We start from the raw sequence: 19,068 nt of genomic DNA, 5'->3' as shown, positions 1-19,068 counted from the left end.
CCTCCCCTCTCCCTCTCTCTCTTCCTCACCACCATTCCCTTCCTCACCCCCTCACCCTCCCTCCCTCTATCTACACCCCCCCACCCCACCCAATCCAATAGGTGCGGCGTTGTCGTGGTTACTCGCTCACACGCTGCAGGATCTCTGTCTGTGGCTCAAAGCTGCTCCTTGTGACCTGATTAGTGGAGTCACATGACGCAGCTATGCTTTCTGTCAACAGACCAATATGATAAAGACACTCGCCCCCCCTCCCCCCTCCACCCTGACCTCTTCTCACTGTTAATCACTCAGTCAGTCAGTATGTCTAATTTTCCTCCCCTCTCCCTCTCTATCTCTTCGTCACCACCATTCCCTTCCTCACCCTCTCACCCTCCCTCCCTCTATCTACACCCCCCCACCCCACCCAATCCAATAATTTCAAAATAAAAGCCCCATGGAGGGAATTTTTACTGTAATGTCTGTGATGAGGCCTATTAATTAAAAACTTTTAAGTGTGAATAACAAACATTCTGTCTCCCACTACGAATATTACTCGTACTTCTAGTACTACAACTGATACTTCTACTACCATACTGCTAGTATTTCTACTGCTATTAATACTACAACTACTACTAATGTTATTACAAATACTACTATGGCTAATAGTATCAGTATTCCAGCTGTTTCTACTGCTATTGATACTAAACCGACTTCTACTGCTAGTACTAATACCCAAATTACGACTAACATTACTACAAACAATTTTAAACCTCTTTTTATTCATCTCAGCTTTTGTTATTTCTGTACTTTTTAAAATTCATTTAAGCTCCTGCAACTTCTGTTTTGCAATATTTCACATTTATTTCAGCTGTTTTCATTTCTGCTTTTTCAGCAAATCTATTGAAATTCCTTTCAGCTTCTCCCATTTCTGTATTTTCAGCTATTTAAAATTAATTTCAGCTTTTCTAATATCTTTTATTTCAGCAAATGTATTCAAATTCCCTTCGAGTTTCTGTATTTTCAGCTATTTTTAAATATTCAGCAAATGTACTCAAATTCCCTTCAACTTTCTGTATTTTCAGCTATTTTTAAATATTCAGCAAATGTATTCAACTTCCCTTCAACTTTCTGTATTTTCAGCTATTTTTAAATATTCAGTGCAGCTTTCAGCTTTTTGCATTCCAACGCATTTTCAGCAGGAAATGCCTTTTCTAGTTAGTTGGAATGCTTTAAGCATTCCAAGTATTGTTCTTCTAATCTTTATTCAACTTATTATTGTTGGAATGCATTAACGATGCATTCCAAGTATTGTTCTTCGAATCTTTATTTCTTCATCTTCAACTTCTATTTCTTCCGCGCCACCTTTCAACTCCTTCACACTTTCAGCTATTAAAATCCTTCAAATATTAAAATGTTCAGCTTCTTTCTGGCTTGAGGGCTATGACTTTTCAGCTTTCTACCTCTTAAGCTTGAATTTATATAAATCAATAATCGTTAATATTTTAACATGGTTTTCAAATGGAGTTTGCTTTTCAAATCCTCTTCAACTTCTTCAACTTTCAGATTTTTCAGCTTCGCAAATCTTTCAGCTACAGACACCATTTCAACTCTCAAATGTTCACACAAGTCTCAACTATTTTATGAAAAAAACTGCTTCTTGATATCTATTGTACTTTTTTCATAATCACTGATTAAGTTTCACTAGTTTTTCGCTCCGTTTCTGACTTTTACATGAGTGTGTATTGCGTCTGCTAGAGGCGGGGCCTCGCAGGCTAGAGTGTGGGGCATCGCAGAAATCTGGTTTAAAAAGTATGGAACTTCTGTCCTTGCAGCCAAAGTATACACTCTAGAGGCTTCATTTCTTCAGATTAATGAGGGTATGGTTGTGCTGATTGGATTAATGTGTTCATGGAATCCCAGAGTTCTTTAGTTTTGGCGCAAGGTGTGTTTGAGTGACACAACCTCTGCCAAAAGCCCCATAGGCTCCAATACAAATCTGCCGACATATTTCTCACAAAAATCCACAAGGTACACGTTCTGTCAACGGCCATAGGAGCCGTATTTATTACCGGACAGACATAAAACGCACATCCACGCGTTCGGTAGAGTCTTGGGTCTCATACAAACGCCGTATTTTTTAGATAGCTGTTATAGTTTTGCGCTGGTTCTCATTTGTTTGAGGTGTGGATTCTGTGTAACTCGCTGTCCTGTGTCTGCCCCTTTGCAGCCGCACAGGTGCGGCGTTGTCGTGGTTACGAGCACTCACATGCTGCAGGATCTGTCTGTGGCTCACAGCTGCTCCTTGTGACCTGATTAGTGGAGTCACATGACGCAGCTATGCTTTCTGTCAACAGACCAATATGATAAAGACACTAGCCCCCCTCCCCCCTCCACCCTGACCTCTACTTACTGTTAATCACTCTCAGTCAGTCAGTCAGTCTAATTCTCCTCCCCTCTCCCTCTCTTCCTCACCACCATTCCCTTCCTCACCCTCTCACCCTCCCTCCCTCTATCTACACCCCCCCACCCCACCCAATGCAATAGGTGCGCCGTTGCCGTGGTTACTCGTAAACACGCTGCAGTATCTCTGTGTGTGACTCACAGCTGCTTCTATGACGTGATTAGTGGAGTCACATGACGCAGCTATGCTTTCTGTCAACAGACCAATATGATAAAGACACTAGCCCCCCTCCCCCCTCCCCCCTGACCTCTACTTACTGTTAATCACTCTCAGTCAGTCTAATTCTCCTCCCCTCTCCCTCTCTTCCTCACCACCATTCCCTTCCTCACCCTCTCACCCTCCCTCCCTCTATCTACACCCCCCCACCCCACCCAATGCAATACGTGCGCCGTTGCCGTGGTTACTCGTAAACACGCTGCAGTATCTCTGTGTGTGACTCACAGCTGCTCCAATGACCTGATTAGTGGAGTCACATGACGCAGCTATGCTTTCTGTCAACAGACCAATATGATAAAGACACTCGCCCCCCCTCCCCCCTCCACCCTGACCTCTACTCACTGTTAATCACTCAGTCAGTCAGTATGTCTGTCTATTTCTCCTCCTCTCTCTCTCCCTCTATCTCTTCCTCACCACCCCTCCCTTCCTCACCCTCTCACCCTCCCTCCCTCTATCTACACCCCCCCAACCCACCCAATCCAATAATTTCAAAATAAAAGCCACATGGAGGGAATTTTTACTGTAATGTTTGTGATGAGGCCTATTAATTAAAAACTTCTTAGTTTGAATAACAAACATTCTGTCTCCCACTACGAATATTACTCGTACTTCTAGTACTACAACTGATACTTCTACTACCATACTACTAGTATTTCTACTGCTATTAATACTACAACTACTACTAATGTTATTACAAATACGACTATGGCTAATAGTATTACAGCTGTTTCTACTGCTATTGATACTAAACCTACTATTACTGCTAGTACTACTAATACCACAATTATAACTAATACTACTACTAATATTACTACAAACAATTTTAAACAAATTTAAGCTCCTGCAACTTCTGTTTTTAGAAAATCTATTGAAATTCAGCTTCCCCACTTCCTGTATTTTCAGCAGTTCTTTAAAATAATTTCAGCTATTCTTATGCCTCTATCAACAGCAATTTTTCACTATTCATTTCTGTATTTTTTTGCAATATTTCAAATTTATTTCAGCTGTTTTCATTTCTGCTTTTTCAGCAAATCTATTGAAATTCCTTTCAGCTTCTCCCATTTCTGTATTTTCAGCAATTTCAAATTCATTTCAGCTTTTCTAATATCTATAATTTCAGCAAATGTATTCAAATTCCCTTCAACTTTCTGTATTTTCAGCTATTTTAAAAAGTTCATTTCAGCTTTCAGCTTTTTGCATTCCAACGCATTTTCAGCAGGAAATGCATTTTCTAGTTATTATTATTATTATATTTCTTCCGCGCCCCCTTTCAACTGCTTCCCATTTTCAGCTATTTAAACCGTTCAAATTTTAAAATATTCAGCTTCTTTCTGGCTTGAGGGCTATGTATGTTCAGCTTTCTAGCTCTTAAGCTTGAATTTATATAAATCAATAATCATTAATATTTTAACATGGTTTTCAAATGGAGTTTGCTTTTCAAATCCTCTTCAACTTCTTCAACTTTCAGATTTTTCAGCTTCGCCAATCTTTCAGCTACAGACACCATTTCAACTCTCAAATGTTCACACAAGTCTCAACTATTTTATGAAAAAAACTGCTTCTTGATATCTATTGTACTTTTTTCATAATCACTGATTATGTTTCACTAGTTTTTCGCTCCGTTTCTGACTTTTACATGAGTGTGTATTGCGTCTGCTAGAGTGGAGAGCTCGAGGCTAGAGTGTGGGGCAGCGCAGAAATCTGGTTAAAAAAGTATGGAACTTCTGTCCTTGCAGCCAAAGTATACACTCTAGAGGCTTAATTTCTTCAGATTAATGAGGGTATGGTTGTGCTGATTGGATTAATGTGTTCATGGAATCCCAGAGTTTTTTAGTTTTGGCGCAAGGAGTGTTTGAGTGACACAACCTCTGCCAAAAGCCCCATAGGCTCCAATACAAATCTGCCGACATATTTCTCACAAAAATCCACAAGGTACACGTTCTGTCAACGGCCATAGGAGCCGTATTTATTACCGGACAGACATAAAAAGCACATCCACGCGTTCGGTAGAGTCTTGGGTCTCATACAAACGCCGTATTTTTTAGATAGCTGTTATAGTTTTGCGCTGGTTCTCATTTGTGTGAGGTGTGGATTCTGTGTAACTTGCTGCCATGTCTCTGCATTTTGCAGCCGTTAATGAGCACAGGTGCGGCGTTGTCGTGGTTACGAGCACTCACACGCTGCAGGATCTGTCTGTGACTCACAGCTGCTCCTTGTGACCTGATTAGTGGAGTCACATGACGCAGCTATGCTTTCTGTCAACAGACCAATATGATAAAGACACTCGCCCCCCCTCCCCCCTCCACCCTGACCTCTACTTACTGTTAATCACTCAGTCAGTCAGTCAGTCTATTTCTCCTCCTCTCTCTCTACCTCTATCTCTTCCTCACCACCCCTCCCTTCCTCACCCTCCCTCTCTCCATCTACACCCCCCACCCCATCCAATCCAATAATTTAAAAATAAAAGCCCCATAGAGGGAATTTTTACTGTAATGTTTGTGATGAGGCCTATTAATTAAAAACTTTTTAGCTTGAATAACAAACATTTTGTCTCCCAACCCCCCTCACCCAGTACAACTACTACTAATGTTATTACAAATACTACTATGGCTAATAGTATTAGTATTACAGCTGTTTCTACTGTTGCTACTGCTAAACCTACTAGTACTTCTTCTACTGCTCGTACTATAATACAACAATTACAACCATAACTAATACTACTACTAATATTACTACAAACAATTTAAGACTTCTATCCATTCATCTCAGCTTTTGTTATTTAAGTGCCACCCCCCCTGCCCCCTCCTTCTCAACTCTGCCTCCCCCCCATAAGAGATGCCTTCTCCATTCCTCAACCCCCCCCCCTTTCTAACCCTTTTCTTTCCCCCAACCCCCCTCAAAAAAATGTCCTTCTCCCGTCCCCAGTATTTTGAAGATGTGAGTGTAATATGAATGCCTGTTCAAATAAACAAATGCAAAGGTTGAGTTTTACTTTATTTATTTATTGGATCTATTTACTGGATTTATATTATCTAGATGATGTTTTTATTAATAATCCATTGAGCTTTCTGACTGAATTCCACTTTGTGCTTGGTGTGACATTGATTGATTGTTGCAGAAATAGACATGATTTTCTTTTGCGTTCGACTTCTGAATTTCCGAGTGCCCCCTGAACGCCTCAGTGAACACTACAACTGAACTGCGCATGCGCACCCTTCGGTCCTGCCGTCATCTCTGGTAAGTAATTGTGATCCGCTAACGGAGAATGATTTAATCGATATAAATACAATATAACGTTTTACAAAGCCGTTGAGGTTAGTTGGTAACTCATAGAGTGTATAACTACATGGATGAAAGTGAAATATTACCCATGTATTGCATATGCTGACGCTTGCTTAACACTAGCATAGCAGCTATTGTGACTTTAGCATGTTAAGTTAACGTTACATATGAGTTGGGGGTATGCCACGTTTTTAGTTAACGTTAACTGACGCGGTAGTTAGCTAACTAAGGCACCGGTTAGCTAGCTAACGTTACTATTATCAGTTAACGTGGCTAAAGTCAGTGCTAGCCGATATGCTAGTGTTAGCTGACCGTTAACGTCATGACGCCATGTTCACACCCAACGTGGCGCAAATTTCTTGTGCTATTGTTAAAGCGTAACCTACAACATGACGCGTTTATAGGCTGCTCTTGTTCTTACTATATTGTAGCTTCTTTGTTCACATAGAGCTCTATGAGACATGTTGGTACAGAACGAATTAAACTATGTACATACCACTATGGTGTATATAATGACGCCGTATGAGTGTTGGTGGAGCTGCTACAATGTTAGCTTAGGCTAGCACTGCTCCATCCAGGCTCCATTCAGAAAACGAGCATTTTAAAGTTCGGTGCTCTTCCGTCTTGCCGACAGAAGTAACAAAACATGAACAAAAAAAATCGACATAATTCTGTTATTTCGCATGTTATTCGTTTATTGCAATTAAGTAAAATCTCTTTATTCTGGGCTCTTACTGCTGTACTGTAACCAGTCGCCATGATCTATACCGTGCTTACGTGTGATAGTGCAGCTCGATCGTCTACGGATGTCGTTACCATCCGTAAAGACCTGGCAAATGTGGGCCTTCCACACCACGTAAAACGCAGAAATTTAGTTAATTTGTCCATAGCTGATCCCCCTCCAGTGCGTCATGACGCCAAAACCCACAAATATTCCCACAGAGAATATCCAGCTCCTCCGGTCATGTTATGTAGTTACAGGAAGGAGTTACACACCAATGTCATGCCTTTTAAACCGCCAACACATTAGTAAAAACGTCAGTAGGAACAAGCTAATTTATAACATGAATACTGTTAATGCTCCTTAGGTCGTTTACCAGCAGTTTAAGCTGTTACCAGCATGTAGTAACATTTATGGCAAGAATAGTGGTATATATGATGAGCAAGAGGCTAGATATTATTATAATTATTATTATGATGTATTTTGCATTTGAAATCCTGGCTTGTTTCTTTTAACCAGAGGCTACACACACACAAACTAATGAAGACTTAAACAATGCATGACAACGGTTGAGTTAATTCTTGATTTCCCATATGATGCTGGTAGTAATAAAGAGTAGTATTCTACCTCTGTAATGTATGTATTGAATAGATAATATATTGAATAGACAGGTTTTTTTTGTGTGTGTTTGGCTTGAAGCTTTAACCCGCTTACTGTCTTTTTTTCATATTGTTTCCTCTGGCAGACAACAGAACATCGATCCATATCTCCATTTTGGTTGGTAAGTATAGAAATGCTGTCATTAAATTGAAAACAGACCACAGAACTTCAATGTGAATCACTGTTTAGCATATGTAGATCTTTTTTGTTAAAAAAATATGAGTTTCAATATGTATTTCTTTCTATTGTGGATGTACTGTTTTAGCCAGAAATCAGATCTGTTCAATCAGAAAACATTAACATTTAAAAAGCTTGCATAATCTGTAACGAATAATTGATGGTGGCAGCGTTAATGTTGTGTCCTATGCTATAGAACCAGCTGCATTTCTTAAAGTCCTTGACAGGCAATAACACATATTGAAGGGATACGATTGTATGTTGTTGACAACAGTCGGTATCCCCACAGTCACACACACACTTCTATGTCCATTTTAAATTATACATTGATAATAAATAAGGAACCTGAAAGTATTTAAAATGAGCTTCAGGTTGGTTTTCTGAAGTGAATTGAAAATGTCTTTTTCTCTCTTTTCATCCCTCACCTCCTTCCTCTCCTGCAGGCTGACTCTGAAGTGTAAGTTCACACACATTGTTAATGTTAATGCTATAAGTAAATTGATATTACATTGGCTTTTAAATGTCCTCCCATCATAATAATCTGTCTTATCTGTACGTAACAATAATCACCCGGCCGTAAGAACAGTTCTGGAGTCAAATGGGATGTGATGCACTGGTTTTCTGAGAAGAATGTAAATGTAATGTATTTCTCTCCCGACTCTTCCTGTTTCCTCTCTGTCTTTAACTACAGACCATCACTGCTGGTGACTTCACAGTAAGTTCACACATGAGTGAAAACCGAATACACTTTGTTAAAACACATGGTGAAGTTGTTATGAAAAACTCCAAGCCGCACTGCCTGTGTGAGTCCGAGTCTCTTTTCGAGATTCCTGTCCAGGAATCCCCTTATTAACAAAAGGCTTTTATTCTGAAATAGTTTCAGAACAATGAAGGAAAAGGCAGTGACTCTCACGGCTCCATGAATTCAGAGTATCATCTTTTAATTGTATATTGTTAACATCTTATGAACAAACTCCAATGCTTCTTAAACATTTTATATTTAAAATAAATAAGATGATTTATATAAACAATACTTCAGAATAAAATGAAAACTGGTAATCATGAAAGGCAAACCCTGTAAAAGGAGAGGTGGCAGCAGCGACGCTGTGAAACAACTTGGGAAAGAGACGCAAGCTGTGAGACATCTGAACCAGTCTACTCAATGATCCATTTATGGTCAACATTGTTTTTCATATAAATAAGTGAGGTATTATCGAGGTAGAATGGTTGATATTCTGGTCATTTAGATGTTCCTTAAATTGATCTTCAAACTGCTGTCTAAAGTGTCTTTGTATTGTGTCTTCCAGGTGTCCTGCTGTGCAGCATCTCTCCTCTATCACGTTGGCTCTCTATCTATCCTGTACCTTGTATCCACTCTGTCTACAAGTTGGCTCTCTATCTATCCTGTACCTTGTATCCACTCTGTCTACAAGTTGGCTCTCTATCTATCCTGTCACATCTACCGCTCTGTCTTTTGCATATGGCAACTCACACTTTGTGTCCCCCTCTATCCCACTCTCACGTTGGTAATCTTTGGCAATGGAATGGAACAAACTCTGGAAACCTTTCTCTGAACTGAACTGAATTTTGGACTAAGCTCTGTTGGCTCGACTTGGGTTACTGGTACCTAATCTATCTGACTTGAATACTCTGAGAGACTCTCTTCTCTCACCCTCACCTCTTACCTCTCCTATCTACAACTTATACACTTATCTCTAGAACACTATTGCTGTTTTTGCAACTCGGACAAAGCATTTATACTATTTCCGAGACTTTTTCCCAACACATTGGTTAAACAAAACTGAAAAGTTAATTCAGAAACTGAAAGAAACCACACATAACCTACATATTTTGTTGTAATTGATTAAAAAGTACCTTTTATCATTTAGAATTGAATGGTACATTTTCAAATATATATTTCGAGTAAATCATTACATTAACATAATTCAAGAAAGTTGCTCCCTTGTTGCTTTACATAAAAACAATTGTAGTAAAAGTCTATATCATATAAAAGGAATAGTTAATTTCCTGATCGTTGTTGCTTTGGAGCTCCGCTGGTTTGTACCCAAAGCTTTGTTTTGGTAGCAGTACTCTAGAAATCTGTAATAACAATTTCCTGTATAAACGTACATTATTTCAAACATTCAGTGTATTTGTGTGTTTAGTTGTTTCACTTTGTTCATACTGAAATAAAACAAAGCCATCTATAAGGAGGAAGTGGATTCATTGGGAGTTGCTGCCTTCTGTCTGCAGGCCCGACGTTCAGAAGCTTTCATCCATCATCACGTTGCCACGACAACGCTTCCTGATTTAATATAAACCCAAGTATTATAAGTTGTTCTCTTGGTGTTCTTGATCAGTAAAAGCAGACAAAGGTTTAATCTATTTTCACATTCTGCTTTGTTAAGTTACTTTTACCATTAATATTGTGTTTAGTACCTTGGTTGTGTACAATACAAGTAAAACAATAACATTTGTGGTTTTGAAACACAACAATGCCCAGAAAGAGTAAGAGGTCACAAGCTCAGAGGCTGCGCTTTCAGCGGACCAAAGAGAATCCCTGTGCAACAACGACTGAAGGAGCAGAATGTGTTGGTTCTGAGAGCAGTGGAGAGGTAAAGATGTCTGCAGAGTCTCATGCTGGAAGTGTGAAACAGGGAGTTCCAAGTGAGTCACAGGTATCATATGCAGACGCAGTAAAGAGTGGACGTCACAGTGAGGATCCACATACAGCAGGACCTTCTAATGTCAGGCAGGTAAACCTTAGAGGTCAAGGTGATGAGTCATGTGTACCACAGGTATCGGATACTGTAAAGAGAGGACAACCCAGTAAAGAACCATGTGCAGCAGGACCTTCTAATGCAGACCGTGTAGACCCTGGAGATCAGCCTTCTGAACAACATGTCCGTGCATCCCACAGCCAGGCTTCTATCAGATACGGCAGATCCAGAAATCGGCAGTGCACCTGTAACTCACTGACCTTTCTTGCATTCCTCCATGAGAATGAAAGCATCACCAGAGCAGACCTGGACCATGTTTTGGATAAAGGTAACACGATGTATAGAGAGACCAGGAAACAAGTCACTAATCACATCTATCTGACCACCGACGAGCTCACTGATGAAGTTCCTGCACGCAGCGCTACACACCATGCAGACATGACTCAGCTTTCAAGGTACGGCACATTAGGAGAACCTTTACCTGGAGCTGTGGACAGCTTTCTGGACCTGGAGTCAGGACTCAGCTGCTTGTTGTCAGATGTGAAGTACGCTCTGCTGTTGATGAGACTCTTGTGTATTGCAGTGTTCAGAACCAAGTCGGGCAGGTACGGTTTCTTCGACCCACACTCCAGAACAGCCAGAGGTTTGCCCCTACCAGCCGGTTCACGCACACCAGGTACTGCTGTCATGGTGACATTCTCACGTCTCAGTGACATGATTGACAGGCTCAAGAAGTCCCACAGAATGATGGACACACAGTCCTCCTGTAACTATGAGTTGAAACCTGTGGAGTTTTACAATGTGAACACAGTCAACCTGAACGATGGTCTCCCAAACACAGACTGCAGACCTACAGCTGTCCCTGTGGATGAATCAAACTCACCTACAGCCACTGATCAGACCAGTTCACCTGAAATGACTCACACTCCAGCTGTAAAACAACCAGAGGTCCTCATCACAACATCATCACATGATGCTCCTCACAATGAATCAGAATCAACTGCTCAAGTGATAAACCCTGTTCTCAGTGATCCATCTGACGACATATTGACAGCAGAGTCCAGTGACATCATCTTCACATCATCGGTAAGACAACAAGAGGTCATAAACTCCAATGAACCAGAACTGTCAAGTCAATCCACTTTCCTTCCATCACATGATGCTTCTCTCAATGAACCAAGTATGTCTTCCTCAGTAGAAAATACTGTTGCCAGTGATCTATCTGATGTTCTATTACAGGGAATCCCATGCAAACTGACAAAGTGTGATAAAAACAAAAGGAGAAAAATAAAGAGAAGACTGATGGTCTCAGAAAAAAATCAACAAAGGCAAGAGATTAAAAAAAGCAAAGAAAGGGAAAAATATGCCTCAAATAAAGCGTATAAAGCACAAAAAAAATCTCATGCAAGAATGCAATATCAGAACAACCCTGAATTTAGACAAAAGAAAATAAATAATACAAAAGACAATGTTGATTTTCAACAAAAACGGAAAGAGTACATTACCTCCCAGTACAGAGAAAATGCTGAATTTAGAGAGAAACAAAAACAAATCTTGGTCTCTCGTTACAGAAACAATGCTGAATTTAGGGAGAAACAAAAACAAATCTTGGTCTCTCGTTACAGAAATAATCCTGATTTTAGAGAGAAACAAAAAGAAATCTTGGTCTCTCGTTACAGAAATAATCCTGAATTTAGAGAGAAACAAAAACAAATCTTGGTCTCTCGTTACAGAAATAATCCTGATTTTAGAGAGAAACAAAAAGAAATCTTGGTCTCTCGCTACAGAAATAATCCTGATTTTAGAGAGAAACAAAAAGAAATCTTGGTCTCTCGTTACAGAAATAATCCAGAATTTAGAGAGAAACAAAAACAGCACTTTACGGACCGCTACCGAGACAATGCTGAGTTTAGAAAGGAAAAAAAAATGTATTTCACTGCTTTTTATAAAAACAGCATTGATTTTAGAGAAAGGAAGAGATCTCACATTATTCAGCGATACGCTCATGACCAGGCATTCAAGCTCAGACACAAACAACTAATGAAACAACGAATGAAAGACAGATACAAAAACAATCCTACATATCGGAGTATGCGGAACATAAGATGTGCCATGAAAATAAAAAGGAAGTACAGAGGGATAAATAACCCAACAGAAGAAAGTGACAACAGTTTGATCAAAGAGGCCATATCTGTTTTCAGGTCACAAATAAAGTCCGGTCCCACTTATGTTTGCACCGTCTGTCACAAAGCATCATTTCCAAACCAAGTGAAACCCTGTAAAAGGTTAAACTATGTACGAAATCCAGACGTGGTTGCAGCATGCCTGACAGGAAAGTACGTCCATGTGTGTGATGACCAGTGCAGAGATGAACAACAGTGCAATGTGCCTGATGAGAGAAAGGAAGAGTGGATCTGTCACACCTGCCACAATCATCTTAAAGATGGAGTCATGCCGACACTCGCTGTAGCCAACAACTTGGAGCTCGCTGACATTCCACCTGAACTGTGTGACCTCAACATATTGGAGCGACATCTCATAGCCAAGTGCATAGCGTTTGCAAAGATTATTCCTCTTCCCAAAGGACGACAGAGAGCGATACATGGCAACGTGGTTTGTGTCCCGTCTGAGGTGCAGGAAACAGTGGAAGCGTTACCCAGACTGAGAAGTGAGTCTCAAGTGATGAGAGTAAAGCTGAAGAGACGATTGTGTTACAGAGGACATCAGCTGTTCCAGACTGTCACCTGGTCTAAACTAGTGCAGGCGCTGCATAAACTCAAACGCATTCATCCACAATATCAGGACATCACTATCAGAGATGAGGCCGAGCTTTGTGACCCAACACTTCCTGATGAAGATGAGGATGATGATGAGGATGCCACTATGGATGACAACGACTATGATGATGCTGATTTAAAGGAAATCGACATGTGTGAGAAAAGTGCACTGTGTGAGACAGAAACTGAGCTTGATGGAGAGCAGGATGTTGACATGTTGTCTTGTGATGGTGAACAACCAGAGCAGCAGAGAGATGATGAAGAACAGGAAGGTGACATGCCTAACGGTGGTTTTGCTCTAGAATCATGTCTTCAGCCGTGTGATGTTTCAGAGGAGATCTTATGTTTCAGTGAAGGAATCTACTCGGTTGCCCCTGCAGAAAGTAACAGTCCAGTTGGTTTCTTCAAAACTCCTAAACTTGAGGCGATGGCTTTCCCTGTGCAGTTCCCTACAGGCCAAAACACACTGGATGAAGGGAGACGTATGAAAGTAACACCCAGCAGTTATTTCAAAGCGAGGCTCTTCTGTGTTGATGATCGTTTCGCCAGAGATACAAACTACTTGTTCTTTGCTCAGTTTGTGACTGAAATACACCTGGCCACATCCAGCATGACGATACAGTTGAGGAAAGGAAAGCCAATGACTCGAGATGGACGAAAAATAACGTCTGGTATGCTGCAAAACAAACGAGAGGTAGAGAAACTGGTGAGGAACAAAGATGCAGTCAGATTCATGCAGCCGCTGAGAGGAACACCAGCCTATTGGGAGAAAACCACACGAGACCTTTTTGCCATGATCAGACAGTTGGGAACTCCCACATTCTTTTGTACATTTTCTGCAGCTGAGATGCGTTGGCCTGAAGTGATTGAGGCAATAAAAAGACAGCAAGGTGAGGAGGTGAACTTTGAAGGGCTCGACTGGTCAGCAAAGTGTGACATTCTGAGAAGCAACCCTGTAACAACAATGCGCATGTTTGATAAGCGTGTTGAGGCCTTATTCAGAGATGTGCTCTTATCTCCTGCACAGCCTCTTGGCAAAGTCGTTGACTACTTTTACCGAGTTGAGTTTCAGCACAGAGGAAGTCCACACATTCACTGTCTCATATGGGTAGATGGTGCACCTGTGTTTGAGGAGGATGATGATCACACTGTGTCAGCTTTTGTGTCTAAATACATCACAGCTCAGCTACCTGACCAACTCACACAACCTGAACTGTACAAGAAGGTCACAGAGGTGCAAATACACAGCAAAAAACACTCACGGACATGTTTCAGAAGCCCCAGCTCTGGTTGCAGATTTGGTTTTCCTAAACCACCTTCCAGAAAGACAATGATATCGAGACCTGGTGAGGGCGTTGCTCCACTGCAACTGCAAATAGCAAAGTCCAAGCTCCAACCACTGAACCTGTTGCTGAATGAACCTGAAACTGCCTCACTCAGTTTGCAGCAGCTCCTCGTTAAATGCAACTTAACACTCCAAGAGTATGAAGGATGCCTCAATGTCATCAACAAATCCAGTGCAGTGATCCTGAAACGTGAGCCAAAGGACTGCTGGGTAAATGGATATAATGCACATCTACTGGAAGCCTGGGATGCCAATATTGATGTCAGTTATATTCTCAATGCATATTCGTGCATCATGTATCTCACCAGCTACATCACCAAAAAGGAATCTGGACTTTCTGAGTACCTTAAAACAGTCATTGAAAACTCCACCAGAGACCACGTCAATGAATGTGATGAAATGAGGGAAATCATGCAGGCGTACTCTAAAAAGAGAGAGGTCAGTGCTCAGGAGTGTGTGACTCGTGCATGTGGAATTAACATGAAGAAGTGTTCACGTGGTGTCATATTCGTACCGACAGATGACAACGCACTGAAAATGAGTCGCCCCATGTCTTACCTGGAGAACACAACATTAGAAAGTGTAAATGTGTGGATGACGTCTTTGACTGACAAATACAAATCCAGACCAGAAACACCAGAGTTTGAGCAGATGTGTTTGTCAGATTTCGCAGCAACTTGCAGAATTGTCTACGGCCAGCAGAAAAAAGGTAAAGATGTGTTGCCTCTCCTCAATGACATGGGATTTGTGCAAAAGCGTAAAAACGATAAGCCCGCTATCATCAGATTTTACCGCTGCTCACAGGAAAAATATCCAGAGAAGTTCTATGGCACATTACTGAAACTGTACATTCCTCACCGATCAGACCTGGAACTGAAAAGACGGCATTTCCCCACGTACGAGTCCTTCTACAAGAGTGGTTGTGTCCAACTACCAGGTTCTGACCATCCTGAGTATGTCCGTCACATTGTGAAACGAAACAAAGACAAATATGAGAAAAACAGCGAGGACATTGAGAATGCAGTGGAAGAATTTGAACAGAACAGAGGAGTGATTGATGAATGGTGCAATCTGGCTCCAGAATCTGAAGTGGAAAGGTTGGAATGTATAGAAGAACTCGAGGCAAGAGAGCCAGATCATGAAAATGTTCAAGAAAATGTTCCAGAATACACTAATCAAGGTAATGCTGCAACAGAAGCCAGAGCCATCAGAGAGCCTCCGGCCTTTGACCCCACACTGCTACGACAAATGTATCAGAACCTGAACCAGAAACAAGCATGTGTGTTCTATGCAGTTAGAGACTGGTGCGTAAAGCGTGTTTGTGGCCTAAATCCTGAGCAGTTTTTCTTTTATGTCAATGGTGGTGCTGGAACAGGAAAGTCACATCTCATTAAATGCATCTACTCAGAAGCATCTAAGATACTGTGCAAACTGCCCAGCCATTCTGAGGAGGTCGACATATCAAACCCCACGGTCCTGTTGACAGCTTTCACTGGAACTGCAGCCTTCAATATATCAGGATCAACACTGCACTCTCTGCTCAAGCTTCCACGAAGTCTGAAACCTCCATTTCAAGGACTTGGTAACCAACTGGATGAAGTCCGATCAGAACTTTTAAATGCTGAAATCCTCATCATTGATGAAGTGTCTATGGTGTCAAAGCCCCTGTTTGCTTATGTGGATGCAAGACTGAAACAGATCAAAGGTAGTCCCAAACCCTTTGGAGGAATGTCAGTAATAGCTGTGGGAGACTTTTATCAGCTACCACCAGTGCGACAGTCCAAGACCCTCTGTGTGTGCGAGCCATGTGAGATTGACCTATGGCAGGAACAGTTTCAGACAATCACCCTGACTGAGATTATGCGGCAGAAGGATGATGTTGCCTTTGCAGAGATGTTGAACCGGATCCGTGTGAAAGGAAAGTCAGATGAGTTGTCTCAAGCAGACAGAGCCTTGTTGTCACAGACCATCACTGAACCATCACTTTGTCCACCTGATGTCCTGCACATCTTTGCAACTAACAAACAGGTTGATTCACACAACTCAGTGACATTAGCTCTGCTCCATTCTAATATCACCAACATCGATGCAGATGACTACAAGAAGGACCCACGAACTGGAAGAATGGCTCGACAAGCCCAACCATACAAAGGAAACAGAAATGAGTTACCAGACACACTAAACGTAGCTGAAGGTGCTCGAGTCATGCTCACCAGAAACATAGACGTGTCTCAGGGATTGGTGAATGGATCGTTTGCTACACTAGTCAGGGTAATAACCGCAGAACAGAGTGGTGTTGCACATGTCACTATGCTCGGGCTCAAGATGGATGATCAAACTGCTGGAAGGAATTACCGTAATAGAGCACCAGGCGGCCCTGATGATGTGGTGTACATAGAGAGAGCAGAGGACAATCTGAAACAGAAAGGAGTTGTACGCAGACAGTTTCCTGTTAGACTTGCCTTTGCCTGCACGATACACAAGGTTCAGGGTATGACGAGGACATCAGCTGTAGTGTCACTGAAACACATTTTTGAACCTGGCATGGCTTACGTAGCGATCAGTAGAGTGACCTCTCTCAGTGGACTGCACATGCTGGATCTGGATGAGAGTAAAATCTATGCCAACCCAGAAATCACTGGAGCCCTCGAGACCATGAGACAAGTCAACTTGGACGACGTGATGCCTCTTCTTCGTATCAAAGAGACCTCGAGCAGACACGACACTCTGACCATTGTTCACCATAACACTGAAGGTTTGCCATCGCACATCATTGACATCAGGAGCCATCATGAACTGTGTCTTGCAGATGTTTTGTGTCTCACAGAAACTCACCTTCAAGGCTCCTTTGTTGCACAGAGTCTCCATTTAGAGGGCTACAACATGTTCAAACGCAACAGACACCTGTCCTACACAAATGTTCCACAAATAGCCAACAGAGGTGGTGGTGGAGTTGCTGTTTATGTGAAAAGCCACATTCAGGTGCGTGAGAAACAGTACGTACATAATGTGACCGATCTTGAGTTTGTGGCTCTGAAGGTAGAAGCCCCAGTGAGAGCCCTGATTGCAGCTGTGTACAGACCTCCAGACTACAGTGTGAGATCATTCCTGTCCAACCTGGGGAGCTTGCTGGACTCATTGGAGATCATGGACTGTCAGCCCATCATTGTCTGTGGTGATTTCAACGAGAATCTCTTCTCCAACACTGGTAAGCCAATCCTTGAGCTCTTCCAGTCCAGAGGATTTGCACAAGTCATCACTAATGCAACCACTGACAAGAACACACTGCTGGACCTCATTTTCATCTCTCAACCACAACGCTGTCTCCACTCTGGTGTGATGAGAACTTATTACAGTTATCACAACCCTGTTTACTGTGTCATGTCATCTAACAGTCCATAAAGGTATCAGGTGAGTTTTAAAGAAAAATGCAATGTACTTGTATATACATTGATTTAATGCATGATTATACAGAGGAGGGGGATCCGCCATACAGCCGTTTCCATATTTCCACCACAGCAGGGCCTCCACTCTGGTACAGTAAAAAACATGTCACTTGTCACAATCATGTTTTCTGTCTACATTCCTCCAACAGGTCTTAAAATTGTCAGCTAAGACCAAAATCTACTGAGAATCATATATTTTTTTTAAACAATACCACATTGTTATTAGTCTGGGATTATGTAATCTTCAATGTAAAGAAAACTGAATCATCTGGTCAAACTAGTTGTTGCACTGTAATAAGATTGTAGAATGGGCTAATTTTAAGTGTTCACAATATTGGATAATATTATGGGTCATATAATTTTCCAGGTAACCATGTTAATTTTAGCAATATTTCTAACACATTCTGGCCTGTGCATTTATCAGGGTGGGTTTGGGTCAGGGTTGATAAATGCACAGGCCAAAACTCTTTCAGCAGCTGTGTACAATGTAAAATTCATTGTACACAGCTGCTGACATTTAGTTTAGCAGACGCACATCAGAAAGTATGTGTTCTAGATGTAACACTTACTTTCTGATGCACCTACCAGCTGAAACCCCACACTTCCATCCCCATTAATTTTATTTTAATTACCCTGTGTTTTCTGTAGTGTTAAGTTTCCTTTGTATTGAAAGCAGACACAATTGTCATGTTTCCTATGTAGTGTTAAGTTTCCTTTGTTTTGAAAGCAGACACAGTTGTCATGTTTCCTGTGTAGTGTTAAGTTTCCTTTGTATTGAAAGCAGACACAATTGTCATGTTTCCTATGTAGTGTTAAGTTTCCTTTGTTTTGAAAGCAGACACAATTGTCATGTTTCCTGTGTAGTGTTAAGTTTCCTTTGTTTTGAAAGCAGACACAATTGTCATGTTTCCTGTGTAGTGTTAAGTTTCCTTTGTAATGGACAGAAGACACAGTCCTCCTGTGTCCTCTATAGTGTTACGTTTCCTTTCCGATGGACAAGAGACAAAGTTCTCATGTGTCTTTGTAGTGTTAAGTTTCCTTTCTGATGGACAGGAGACACAGTCCTCCCTTGTCCTCTGTAAAGACACCTTCCAGTCTTGGCCTCACCTCCTTCTGCACTGTGAGGATCAGCTCACAGCATCTAAGACATGCCAAAGACTGCAGCACCAACTGAACTGTCAATCAACCGAGGACCCATCACAGTTAGACCTCATAGGGACACATTTGACTTCCTGCCTGTCCCCGTCATTCTTCAAAGCAAAGGACGAGAAAACACCTGCCTGT

The 19,068-nt window shown here is 41.4% G+C and overlaps 2 protein-coding genes across 5 annotated transcripts in view; both read left to right on the top strand.

Moving 5' to 3' along the window:
• Window positions 1–19,068, top strand: part of LOC120807643 (neural-cadherin) — a 285,961-nt gene that overhangs the window by 68,225 nt on the left and 198,668 nt on the right. The window lies entirely within an intron of this gene.
• Window positions 5,312–18,672, top strand: LOC144385312 (uncharacterized). 4 transcript variants are annotated; one of them, XM_078085232.1, is made up of 4 exons: window positions 5,312–5,893; window positions 7,405–7,440; window positions 7,940–8,211; window positions 8,804–18,672. In XM_078085232.1, the coding sequence occupies exon 4, from the start codon at window positions 9,992–9,994 to the stop codon at window positions 17,738–17,740; it is 7,749 nt and encodes a 2,582-aa protein (XP_077941358.1). In that variant the 5' UTR covers window positions 5,312–5,893; window positions 7,405–7,440; window positions 7,940–8,211; window positions 8,804–9,991; the 3' UTR covers window positions 17,741–18,672. The 4 variants fall into 4 exon arrangements, with proteins under 4 accessions (XP_077941358.1, XP_077941359.1, XP_077941361.1 ...); XM_078085233.1 differs by having other exon boundaries at window positions 7,405–7,953; window positions 8,188–8,211; XM_078085235.1 differs by lacking the exon at window positions 5,312–5,893 and having other exon boundaries at window positions 6,177–7,440.

The sequence above is a fragment of the Gasterosteus aculeatus genome, chromosome 12 (genome assembly GCF_964276395.1).
Source record: "Gasterosteus aculeatus chromosome 12, fGasAcu3.hap1.1, whole genome shotgun sequence".
In the NCBI taxonomy this organism is placed as follows: Eukaryota; Metazoa; Chordata; class Actinopteri; order Perciformes; family Gasterosteidae; genus Gasterosteus; species Gasterosteus aculeatus.
This window is presented reverse-complemented; position numbering and strand designations above follow the sequence as displayed.

What these genes read in the sequence shown, in the direction of transcription:
- LOC144385312 (XM_078085232.1), top strand. Translation starts at nt 9,992, where the DNA reads ATGCCCAGAAAGAGTAAGAGGTCACAAGCTCAGAGGCTGCGCTTTCAG.